The 14,283-nt window shown below is 18.4% G+C and overlaps 2 protein-coding genes across 2 annotated transcripts; one reads left to right on the forward strand and one right to left on the reverse strand.

Moving 5' to 3' along the window:
* Window positions 1-5,835: 5,835 nt before the first annotated feature.
* Window positions 5,836-9,822, forward strand: PRELSG_0112800 (conserved Plasmodium protein, unknown function; the record flags this gene model as incomplete). Its single annotated transcript, XM_028679289.1, has 1 exon — window positions 5,836-9,822. One exon carries the CDS (start codon window positions 5,836-5,838, stop codon window positions 9,820-9,822), a length of 3,987 nt encoding a protein of 1,328 aa, XP_028531488.1.
* A 1,577-nt stretch (window positions 9,823-11,399) lies between these two features.
* On the reverse strand, window positions 11,400-11,681 carry GAMER (gamete release protein, putative; the record flags this gene model as incomplete). Its single annotated transcript, XM_028679300.1, has 1 exon — window positions 11,400-11,681. The coding sequence occupies one exon, from the start codon at window positions 11,679-11,681 to the stop codon at window positions 11,400-11,402; it is 282 nt and encodes a 93-aa protein (XP_028531489.1).
* Window positions 11,682-14,283: the final 2,602 nt, after the last annotated feature.

Genomic DNA, 14,283 nt, shown 5'->3' on the forward strand with positions numbered 1-14,283 from the left:
TAGCTAATAAATTTATGAATTATTAATTGCTTATTAATATTTTAGAAGTATATTTTAGAATATGCTTTAAAAAAACATAGTCCGACTTTAGAAAATAAAAAAAAAAATACATGAAATTAAAGATATAACATCTTTTACTTACTATATAAAAATTGTATATTATTAAAGTCTACAACAAAGTAAATATATTTTTTTTGCTTCAACTAAAATCTGTGATATATAATTTATAATCTACAAATATAAAAAAATAGAAATTTAAGTATTCATTTATCCGGTTTACCTATAAATTTTTATTTGGACAAAGAAATATGAAATTTTACGTTTTTGATAAAATAAAGCGACAAATTAAGTAAAATGGCAAAAAGATCTTTTATATGATGTAATTTTAAAGAGTTTCATTGTTTTTGTATTTAAATAATATTATTAACATTCTCCTATGACAGCATTTATAATGAATAGTATAATCTTGACAATTATTAAATCTTTACAAATTCACTTACACACAAACTATAAAAAATATATTTTTTTAATTTATCAGGATTGTATAAGAAAAAATCTTTTAAAATGTATCCGCATCTATTTTAACATTTATTTTATTGATAACTGACAAAATATATCGATAAGAAATTGTATTTTCATATATCTTCGTAATCGTATTATGTAGTTTTTTTCATAAAAATGTATAAAAAATTACAATACACATGAAAAGGAATTTTTTATGAAAGAAAAAAATACAAAATGAAAATTTTTATAAAAACTAGATTTGAATAGAAATTATAAAAACCTTAAATAAATTATAATTAATGTAGAAAATAAAAAATTAAACATACTCTAAAACAAAATGTTTTACAATTTTTGTAATAAATCACACATTCTTTCATAATAATTATAATAGAATAATCTAATAAATATTTCATAATCACTATTTATAGCATTTGTATTTCTTTAGACAAAAAAAAAAAATTTATAATCAACCTTTAACAAAATTTCTAAATTTTATGCTTCTAAATTTCTTATATACCCTACCATTTAAAAAAAATGTATTTTCTTAAAACTATAACGTTATATTACTTATAAATTAAGTGTATCATATGCATGAATTAAACTAAATTATTAAATTTATTAGGAATATATCTGTTAAAATAGAATAACATAATCAATGTTTTTAAATAGTTAAAGCATTAAGTTAAATTTATTTTTATTTGTAACAGACAAATCTCTCTTTTACTTTATCTCTTTAACAAAATATTTTTGTTAAAATTATTATTTTTAGTTTAGCATTTGTAAAGAAATTTTTAACAAATTCACTAAAAAAAATTAATAAAACAAAATGTCATAAATACATAAGTCTGTTCTACTATAAATTAATTACTAACGTCTACATATTTTTTTTGAAATTCATTTGTATGTTAACCATTATATCAATGGAAAAAAATAAAACAAATAATGTAATTTTTACTTTAAATTTTATTTATTAAAAAATTTGTGTATTTTTTCCAGATACTATTGTCATATATTCCTATCTTTTTGAATCATTAAATTATATATACCTTTCATCTCATAACTCATTTGAACTTTTTTTTCTTGTTATTTTTCATATTCATTTAATTACCAAAAATTATATTATTTTTATTTATATATATGGTAACAAATATCTCATAAACTTTGTTTTCAATATTATATTCTTTTTTAAATCAAGAATAAGATAGGAATAATAATGAAATATAAAATTTCACTTTTGCTAATTGAAAACATTAAATATACCTAGAAAAAATTTCACACTAATGAATAATAACGAGAAACAATAATTATCTTAATCATAAAATCATTTTAATTGCAAATATATACAAACATTAAAATACAAATATTCTGATAAGTAAAATATTTTATAGAATCTCAATTATGAGTATTATTAATAAAACATAACTTATATGAATAAGAAAATGAAAAATAAATAAAAAAAAATTTATTATCCCAAAATTTAGAATAAATAAAGCCTTTTACCAAATATATGTAATAAATATATAAAAATGACACAATAAAAATACATTTAATATATGTACTTTCCTTTTAATTTTCAAATTTTAGATATTTAAATATTCAAAACATTTTATAAAAACTTCTTTAATCTGTTTCCTCTTTAAAAAAAAATGATTATAAATATAAGTTTATAATAGTATAAAAAATGAATGCCAACATTTATTTATATTTGTAACCGGATTATAAAAACTTTTACATTGTATATACACTATTTAAAAAGGGATAGCTAAAGTAAAATTTATCTTTATAAAATCTTTCATATTGTAATAATGTAAATCTCATTACTATATTTTCTTATTTTTTTTAATAAAATCCCAAATCTTCAATATATTAATTTGAAATATAACTGTTATATCATTTGTTCTTGTAATATAGACAATGAAATGTATCATTCTTAATATAAGAGTTTTATATTTAATTTCTATCTTTTTTTTTCTTTATTGTTTTTTTTTTCATACCAAGTACTTTAAAAAACATTGCACAAATTTAAATAACATATTAAAAATTATAGTTTTATTCTCTTAAATTAGTTAATAACTTATAGAAACATCTAAAGCAATACTAAAACATTTTATTCGAAATCATTAGGGTGCAATTGAAATATATGAACAACTTGATAATGTTAAATGTTGTCGTGAAATAAGATATGTATTTGATTTTATTTTTTGGAACATATTTGACATAGTGAATTTGATTGAAAAAAATTATATATCTATTTTATGAATAAAAAAATTGTCTAATACACAAAATATGTTTTCGTTTCATAAATACATTCTTTAACAATGGATTTAAAGATAATTATGAATCTTTGAAACTAATATTTTAATAAAATAAAAAATTATTTAGATCAATAAGTGAATCCTCAATTTAAATATTATAGAGAATAATTAATAACAAAACATATAAAGAAGACACATTAAAAATCAAGACTAAATTTTATCATTCATTTCTTTATAATACATAAAAATATTAATGAAGGTATAATAGAAAAGTTATATTTTAATAAATTTTTTTTATTTCTTTTAATTTACTATTTTTGAAAAATAATGATATTAATATAATTTAAAATAATAAGAGGACAAACAATGAAAATATCATAAAACACAGATACTCTAAAGGGGGGAGTAAAATCGTACAAATGTTATAAATATCTATTGAATAAAGATGGGAGCAAAATGAATTGTCCTGAAGAAATGCATATTAAAAATAAAATATATCAACATTTAAATATACAACATGTATTATAAAGTCTTATGTATGAATTAAATAAAAAGAAAAAAGAATGAAAAAGATATATTTTTATGGAGTAAAAATTTTAAAAAGTATTAAATTTTCACTTTCTTTTTGTTTATATTTGTGTGTATACTCAAAAATGAAAAAAAATATTTATTTCTCTTGTGAACGATACATTTTATCTTTGAAATAACTCCACAATTTTCTTGTTTACATTTGGAATATGTATAGTTTTGATAAGTAACATTTAAAGTACTTTTTAGTTTTATATTAATCCTAAAAAACAATTTCTTACTTTTAAAAAGTAATTTAAATTTACTATAATAAATATAAGGGATAATCTTATACTAAAATAAGTATTTTAAATATCTTTTAAGTCAAATATGTAAAATAAAAATATTAAAAACTTACGTTTAAGTATTACAAGAATTTGATTAATATTATTTTTTTTATTTTAACTAATTTTTTTAATTCTGATATCTAATTAAATAAATTTTATTTTTTTTCATATTTTCATTTCTGAGTCAATTTATCTATAAGTATTTAAAATAATTAAAAGTTAGAATAAGTTTTTTTTTCATTTTCTAGATATATAAAATTTCTCTTGAGAATTAAAATATCCCTTTATTTTGTAAAAAGCATATTTATTGGAAAATAATTAAGAAGAAATTATTTTTTTATTATTTTATGGTGTAAAAGAAATACAAATTTCATAGTTTCATTTTTCAGTAAAAGTAGAATTAGCTTCTTTATAACACAATAGAAAAACAAAAAAATTCCTAAAATAGTAATTTGTGGATTAATAATTATCTATACTTTAAAGTTTTTTTTTCATTTTATAAAAAAGTATATATATTTAAAAAAATTCATATAAATAATATACTATAACTATTATCCAGAAAAGAAAGATAACTAAAAACAATTAAAAGTATTAGTAATATATATTAAGACATTTATAGTAATTTCTATATGTTTTACATATATTTTTGTGTTACTTTTCCTAAAAAATGTGTATATTTCATTAATTTGGTAAATTTCCTACTTGTTTTTTTTTATATTCTATAATAGAGTTGTTTTAATAGTTGAACTACATTCAACGTTTGAAATATAGTGAAAAAAATTATACAAAAAGACAATCTTGCTATGGTTTATTATTAATTGAAAATAAATGTTTTTAATAAATTATCTACGAAATTTTTCCTATTAACTAAAACTTGTATTTTTTTAATATAAATTTGTTCTATTAAATGAACAAAAATTATGAATTATGTATTATATTTTATTATAAATAAATTATTTTTGAAATAAAAAATCAAAAAAAGAAGTATAAAAGCTTACTTATGAATGTGGGAAATAGTTATATTTTATAATGTAGATGCAGTAAATGTAAGCAACTTACAAAAAAAATAAATTGATCCATCAGTAAAATGTAGTACCCTTTTTTAAAATTTTCCTTAAGACAAGAAAAATTTTATTTTGTATTATTGATTATATCTATTTGAAAGAAAATAATTTAAAAAGAAACTAAGAAAGTGCAGATGTGTGCGCTTTGTATCATAATTTCGATTCTTTTTATAGTCATAAATTATGTTATGTATGTTTATAGCAATTATGAACTAAGAATATTGTAATTGATATAAAATACATACTTAAAAGAAATATATTGTTTTATTTTTTGGAATTTTTTTATTAAAATGGTAATTATATAAAAAAAAATTCTTTTTTATTGTATACCATTTTTTTTGAATACTTTTATTTTGTTTAAATCTATAATTTCAAGAAAAAAAAGAATTATTTGTTAAAAATTTATTCTAGATTCAATTTTACTTTTTTAAAAAATATAAGCCACTAGATTTGCTTCTTTTTTTTTTTTTAATAGTAGTAACTTTTAAAAAATTTTTCATTTTTAATAAGGAATTTCATTTTTCATGATGTTTTTTTTTTTAATAAGCATTTTACACACAAGCATAAGTTTCTCAAAAAAAGAAAAAAGAAAAAAAAATGTACTGTTCAGTCAATATTAACTTAAATCTTAACATGTTCATATAAATTTTACAATATATATAGCAAATTTTACTATTAAAATTTAATCTTGCATGTTCATGGAAATTTTACATCTAAAGAAGAAATCGGTGAATAAATTTTTGTTTCATACTGTTACTTTTTTTTTTTGGGGGGGGGAGGGGATTTAAAATTAACAGAATAAATAATATATACACATATATTATTTTTGAGTAATATATTTAAAAAGTGAACACCTATATTCATAAGTGTAAAAATATAAAAAATTTTAATTTTTATTTATTTGATTTTGTTAATTTTTTATAGATTATATAAACTTAATTTTAATAAAAATTGTATTGCATAGAAAAAAAAATGTTTAAATTACATTTTAAATAATAAAATATTATCCATCTTAAATTTCTTTAAAATACAAAGAATGCCAGTGTTAAAAATGTTAAAAAATTAGTGACATTTTTATTAAATAAATATAATTAAATAAAAATTTGTTAATTTGTATTTTTAATGTTTCAATATTTAAAGAAATGCCTTTCATAAAAAATGATAAGAATTTATCCTTATCCTTTCAGCAAACATGTTAAATCATTGCCAGACCCCCCACCACCTAAATCGAGAGAAATAAAGCGTTTTGAGTGTAAAAAATATGAAAATGACTATAGTTGGTTACTTGAAGCAAAAAATAATTTGAGAAAATGTTTTCATTTGTGCAATTCATGCTCAAAAAAATTTAATTATATGAGATGTTTAGTAAAAAATTCAAATGTGTATTATGAATACAACCTAAACAACAAAATCTTAAAAAATAAATTGAAAGAAGATACACAACATAAAGAGAATAATTATGATATCAATTTACATGAGTACAATAAAAGTACTAGCCATAATAATAATTTGTATAATGTAAAAAACAACGTACTTAAGATAAATAGTAATAAATCTAAAAATAATATGTATAATAATCAAAACATTGAAAACACAAAAGCAATAAAAAATAATAGTATAATATTTAGTAACTCTTTAAATAATAACGAAAATGAATCTTTATCATTCAATGATGATGTGTACATATTTTTAGATGATTATTCTAAAAAAGAATCAAAAAGTTATAAAAGAGATGAAGAAAATTATATTAATAAAAATTCAGAAGATATGATAATATATATAAAACGACATTTTAAAAATAACATTTCGTATTTTGCTTGTGAGCATATTAAGCTTAATGATTTATGTAATTTGAATGACGAAGATAATAATTATGATAATATAAACATTTACATGTATGATAATGATAAGGAAGATTTTATGCATAATTGTTTAATAAATTTTAGTGAAGAAAATGAATTATATAGTTTACCACAACCCTGCGTTATAAATGGAGTAGATGAAGATGAAAAAGAACCATCAAAGGAACAAACTAATATGAATATATCTAATGCCAAATTTAAGAATAATTTTTTCTTAAAAATAAATGATTTAAAGGGAAGAAATTCAGAGAATAATATCAATGATATTACACAAATTGATGAGAATTGCGAATTTATTAATGCTTCTAATTTTCTTAATAATAAAAAATTTAACATTTTAAGCACTGTAAAAGAAAAAACAAAAATGAATGATATTGTCTTACAGAATGATGAAGATAACAGAAGTTCAAAAAAAATATATAGTCTTCCTCAAAATGATAAAAAAAATAATAAATTAGAATATAATACTATAAATAAAAATATGCATTTTAAAAATGTTAAGAATTACCGTAAAAATTCAAAAAATGACTCAGAAATTATCTTCGATGACAATATAATTGATAACATTAATTGTAGTAGTAAACATAAGTTACTTCCTTTACTTAAAATTGATGATGACACTAAAGAAAATGTAATTTATTTGGACAAAAAAGAATTTTATTTTAACGATTTTCTAAAAGAAAAACAAATAAATGAAGATTGTAAAAGTGATAAAAAAAACATCATAATTCCTAAAGATAATATTAAGGGTAATAAGAATCATGGAATTATGGCAAACTTCGATTATGATGATGGATATTATGAAAATAGGGTTAATAAAAATGATAATAGTAAAAAAAACTTTGAAAAATATGATGTTAAAAAAGTAAATAAATCAATAAATTTAAGCAAAGAAAGGAACTCACTAACGTTAATGGATGAACTAAATGAAAAATTAATAAAGAGAAAAAATTCACATTTTGCAGGTAATGAGGAAAAAAATAAAAATATATCATGTATGTTAGCATGTAATGAAAAAGAAAAAAGAACTGTTAGTAAATCTATAGAAGAAGAATTAATGATTAATAATAGAAATCTCTATAAAGAAGTGTTAAAAAATAACATTGCTTCTATGAAACAAAATATGAACTTAACAAATATATATAAAAATAACACCAAAAAAAACGTAACAATTAATAATGTTAATATCAATGAATTCAAAAATAAACTTATAAATGGTGTGACTTCAGTTTCAAATGTACAAAGAAACAGGCTGAAGAAATCAATTGTATTAGATGAAACTAAAAAAAGTAAAGAAAACGAAAAAATAAAAAATTGCTATAACAGTGAACATAAAGAAAATATTTCTAATAAAGATACTAATTATTTTAAAGAGGGTAATAATTTGAATAGGAATAAAAGCAATGAAATTAATACAAAAAAAGGGAATTTTAAAGAAGCACATAATGATATTAATGGCGATATGGGGATACAAAGTTATGATATAGAAGTAAACTCTTTAACTATTGATGAAAAACAAAAAAGTAGTAATATAAAATTATTAAAACAAATAAAAAGAAATAATTACCTGGAACAAAATGAAAGGGATGAAGATAAAATTAAAAATGATTATTTATATTTTGGACAAATTGAACAAATTTATGAAAAAAAAAATATTTGGAATATTGTTCATAACAAAATATTAGACATAAACAAAGAAGAAAAATATAAAGTTAAAAATAAAGAATATAATCAATCAAAGTTGATTCAAAATAAAGAAGAAACTATTTTCAATGATAGCATAAAAAAAAATAAATATTTTACTAATAAAGATTCATCGAATTCAAATGATATTCATAAAAAAAATTCAAATGAAATTCGTATGAATAAGGAAGATACCATTATGAAAGCTTTAAATGGAATGGGAAGTAATGATAGTAACAGAATATATATAAATAGGAGTGATAACAGTAATTCTGATAATAAAATTAATGATAATAGTGACATTCATAAGAATAGTGAAGATAAGAGTAACTTTCCAAAAAAATATATATTTAATTCTTTAATTAAAAATTACGAATCTGGATTAAATAATTGTGAGAATTCTCGAGTCAAAAATGAGTTAATAGAAATCAACTGTAGTGGTACTAAAAAACATAACTATGATTTCAATGTAGAAAATTTACGTATTTCTAGAAAACACGAAAACAATTCAACAAACAATTGGAGCAATGGCACATCAATGTCTTTTAATAAAACAAAATTTTCAAATAATTTAAAATTTAATAACAATAATGATTTAATTAGAAAAAATAAATTAGATAATCATTATTTAAAAAATAAAATATATTTTAACCAAAATAAGGGAGTAAATACTAAATATAATGGTATAAGTAACAGATCAAAAGAATCAGATAAATTAAAGTGTTGTAAGAATATAAATAATGAAAATTTTGTGAGTAACTATTTTATTTATGATAAAAAAAAAGAAGAAAGAAAACAGCAAAACATAGAATGTGAGGTAAATAAAATTGGTTGTGATGAAAGGTTAAATAAAAAATTGAAAGAAAAATTAGGAAATATTTTAAATTTATATACTAATCCTAGTAAAATAAATATTCACAACAGAATATATACGTCCGATATGGAAAAAAACGATTTGGATAATAAAAAAGTAGTATATATTAATAATAATTATTTTTTTAATATAGACAAGGATAACTATTTTGAAAATGCAAATGGAAAGTTCCCAGAAAATTCAATGAAATATAATTTTAAAAAGTTCAATTTGCAATATTGTAAAAATAAAAATGATTTTTATAGTTTTAAATATATGAGCAACGTTTTATCAAGTAGCTGTAGTTTGTCGAAAGAATGTATTTTGAGTGAGAGCTTTGAATCTAATATTTTAGAGGAAAAATTTCATAAATTAAGTGATTTAAGAAATAAATATTTATTAAGAAAATATTTAAATAAAGTTTTGAATAAAAAAAAATTTCAATCTATTAGTAATATAGATAAGAAAATATCAAGCATTAACCAAAGAAAATTGAAGTATAATATGAAAAAAGATATATGTGATGAAAATTCGAAAAGTGAGAATAATTTTAACACAAAAAAAAAATTTAATGAATACTTAAATATTAAACAAAGAATTAATACTAATAAGTGTGAAGCACCTAAATCACCAAAAAAGCAGGATAAAATACCTAAGCCATCAGCTAGTCAATTGGAGATTAATTCGTTGTCTCATTTAAAAAAAACACCATCATATCCATTTGAAGAATTTCTAAATATTTATTAATCTAAAATATAATTCATTTTTCTTGTTAATTATTTAATTATTTAATTCTTTTCTTATTAAGCTTATTTCATGCGCCTTTTTTAAATTTGTTTTGATTTTGTGAAATTTTATTTTAAAAATAAAACAATAAAAATTATTTGAAATACATAAAATTTTGGTTTCCCACATAAAAAAGATTAAACAACAAAGTGATTTTTTTTAAATTTATCACTTGTTTTCTAATATTTTAATTAATTCATGTTATTAATATAAAACAGTAGTTATAAATATATTTATAAACTTAAATATGTTATCCACAAGTAATTCTTATTGTTATTTTTTTATTTTAAACCTTTTTCTACTGCATTGTTTTATTACGTTATTATTGTATTTTTGAATTGACATGTGTTATAATTTTGATTTTGTATTTAAAAAAAAAAATAAACAAATTTTAATTAAAATATAGAAAACTACATGATGCCATGGGCATTTAAAATTGTTAATTAGAAAGAGATATCTTGAAATTTACCTTAGAAAAAAATTAAAATTCTCTAAGGAAATAATGTATATATCAATCAAATTATTTTGTAGATAAATGTGGAAATTTTTTTTCTGAAATAATTTTTTTATAAAAGTAATATTGATCTAATAGTTTAAATAAACAATTCACAAATTCCAATTATTTGAAACTATGTATAACTCAAATATACTTAATAATAATAGTTAATATTTTACACTTCTAAAAAATTTACTTTTAGATAAATAAGTACACATTTTTAAAATAAAAGGTTCGGATTGTAACTTTGTAATCATTCTTTAATATTTAAATATGATAACGTTTCAAAGGAAATATTAATAAATTGTTTTAAGAAAAAAATAAAACTTTAAATTAAATTGACATTGTTTTTATATTGTTCATATGCTTTGTAATTAATATCGTAATAAACAAAAAAAAAAAAGTAAAAATCCAGAAAATAAAAATCATAGAAATAATAAATTCTGAAAACATTCGTGCGTTATCATTATAATTTTAAATAATTTAATGAATAGGTTATTTTTTCTTAATTGTAAAAATATTTAACGGAATTACGGAACAAATGGATAGGCTCAATAAGTATTAATTTTTAATATTATTATTTTTAGATCTTAAAAATTGAATTAAAGAAGTTTAAATAATCAAATATTCTAAAATCAATCATAAAAAATATAAAACAAAAAAAAAAAAGCTCAAAATTTTAAATTATAAACACAAAATATTAAAAAATATATTTTTTTATGAAAATTAACAGAAAAAAATTATAATTTCACTTACTCTGCAAAAAGTGTATGTGATATAAGAAGATAGCATAAAAAAAAAAAAAATTAAATAAGAATTAAAAATAAAAGGGATATATTCTATTTATTATATTTATTTAAAATTAAGTGTAGTCTTACGTTTGGAAAATTATATACTATATTTAAAGCTTTAAAAAATATAATTTTAATAAAAAATTCTCCATTTAACGTTCGTACAAAAAAATTAATATTGAAAACTTTTCACGAATTAATAATTGTTCTGTAAATATTAGTATATTTATTTTCTTGATTTTTCTATTATCTTATACATCGTATCCTTTTGCACGTAATAAATTTTTTGCTCTTTCAGCAAAAACACTGTCGTCTGGCCCAGCAAATTGAATATAATGTGCTATTTGGTTGATTGTCCAAGATGAAGGAACTTCTCCTCCTATATTCATTTGAAAAGACTCTTCATTTATTATTGGACGTACTGAATAATAAACTTGTGGAGGTATGTTAACTCTTGGGTTTCCTGGTAGTATTTTCATTCCTGCAGGTATAGGAGAATTTGGATGTGGCGGCATAAAACCTTTGAATTCCATCTTTAATTGCGTTTAATATTTTATTATGAAAAATTTAATGTTGTAATTATTTACAAAATACTTTTTAAAATAAAGGCTTAAAGAATGAAAAAAATATGTTTGAACAAAAAACAGAAAAAATCTTTAAAACTAAAAATTTAATATGATCTTTAAAACTTCAAAATTATAAAATTTAAAATTAGGATTTATATATAATTTTAAAATGAGAATTTTTAAAAAAATAAATACTTTTTTTAAAATTTACAAATCATTTAAAATGTAAAAAAAAAAAAAAATTAAAAACCTTAGCATAAAAACATTAAAAAAAAGTTGCAGAAAGTTAATTAGCTAGCTAAAATGTTTCGTATTAAAAAAAAAAATTATTTTGTACATGCAATAAGCCAATAAAATATTCCTTTTTTGTAATTTAGTAGGGTTTTTTTATCATTGTGCAAAATTCATAGCAATTAAGAGACTAGTAGATATTTTAAACAAGTTACATGAGCTCATTTTTATGTTTATACCCATTTATGTTCAGAAAAAAATGCTCCAAAAAAATTGATGCAAAATTAAGAGAAAAAAAAATACGTTAGCTATTATATATAAAAATAATATTTATCGTTAATATCAATATGAGAGATAATATATATGTTCTATTTTGCTTTTTATTTGTACACACTATAAAAAAGTAAACTTCAGTTTCAAAAGTATTTATTCTGTAATACCATGCTATAAATATATTAGTAGATTAATTATATATATAAATTTAATTTTTTTTTTTTTTTTAATAAGGGTTGAAATATAAAAGATGTAAAAGGTTACTTTCTTTATTAGTATAAAATTTAAAAAAAAAAAAAGAAAAACATGAAAATAGAAAACAAAAACTTTAATTAATTTTTTTATAAATACTAATATTATTTGAACTGAAATTATAAAAATATAGGAAAAATTTAAATACGGGTTTTATTGTTGTACATGAAACAGTAGATTTGTAAATGTTGTATATATAAAAGTATATTTCAGAAATTCTTTACAATTTTTTTTTATAATTAAGAGTACAAATATTACTATAATAAAAATCTTATATTAGTAAGTATTAAAGCATTTTTTTATGTTAATTTTTTTTTTTAAATATTATGCAGTATGACATTACATTTTTTTTCTGGATAGATTTAATATTTTATTTCCTAAGAATATATATGTTCTTTTACTTGAAAATACTTGGTAGAGTAAATTTCATTTTAAATAAAATCATAAATTACTTTATTATTAAAAATAACATATTTTTATATTTGTTCATATTAATGAATAATGTTGATATCAATAACAAATATTATTTTTTCAAAAGAAAATTTTACAGGGCAAAACATACTTTTTATATATTTTAGAGTAACCCTTTAGAAAATTTTTAAAAAAAGGTGATCAAAATTTTTAACTATTCATAAACTTAGATTTTATAATGCAAAAATATGTTCATGCTATTGCCTTTATATAAAAAATTATGATTCCTTGTTTTTAAAACAAAACATTTTGATAATGACACATACAATAATAAAATAATTTTTACTTAAAGATAAATAAAAAAGAACCATTTTATAATTATTACTTTTAGTTTTATAGGAACTTAAGTTAGATTCATAAGCATTAACTTGTTCATTATTTTCCTTATTAATTATTAGAGATAGATTTGTATATTTATATAATTTAACTTCTTTATTTTTTTCTATTTGAGAATTTGAGACTTCTATTAGGGTTTATATTTCATTATAGTTTCTATATTTATGGCTATTTTTTTGTTCGTCATATTTTATATTTTTGCATATTAATATAATTTTTATTGAAATTATTTCTACATATATATATATATATATTTTCTTTTATATTTATGATTTTGGGGCATTTCATTACTTTTTACTGAAGTATCATTTATTACTATATTTTATATTTTTATTCAATTTATTAATAGAGTTATAATTACGATAAAGATTTACCTGGAATATATATGCGTAATTAAGATTACTTTCTCCAATATATGCTTCTTTAAAAAGTTTACATAACACGAAAGATGTTTTTTTTCTTTTTTTAAAGTATAATAATATGTTTTTATAGAAGAGTTACAAAGGAATATTTGTTTAAAATTTAAATACAATAATGTTTCTAAATGTACTTCTCTAATTAAATTATGATTCAAAAATAAGAAAAAAGAAAAATAATAGTACAACATTCTTCTTTACTATTATTGTTTTCCACTTTTAGTAGGAATATTTGAAATTTATATTTACTGTATTTTAAAAGTAAATTAATTTAAAATAATATAAAAAATGTTACAATTATAATTTTATTTTTTTTTATTTCTTTTTGCAAATGAAGGTATTATAAATCGTTAAAATGTTACAGACAAATGATGGAATTGTTAATATATTTTTATACTGTAATCTCTATTTACGTATATATATATTTATGTATATATTCTTTTTGAAACATATATTTTTAAATATTAAATTAAAAATGAATCAAATATGCAATGAATTTTTTACAAATTAGTAATATTCTATTAACTAAAAAATTTGAAGTTTAGATACAATTTTTTTTTTCATAGATTGATGCATATAAATGCGTAAAT

The sequence above is a fragment of the Plasmodium relictum genome (genome assembly GCF_900005765.1).
Source record: "Plasmodium relictum strain SGS1 genome assembly, chromosome: 1".
Taxonomy (NCBI): domain Eukaryota; phylum Apicomplexa; class Aconoidasida; order Haemosporida; family Plasmodiidae; genus Plasmodium; species Plasmodium relictum.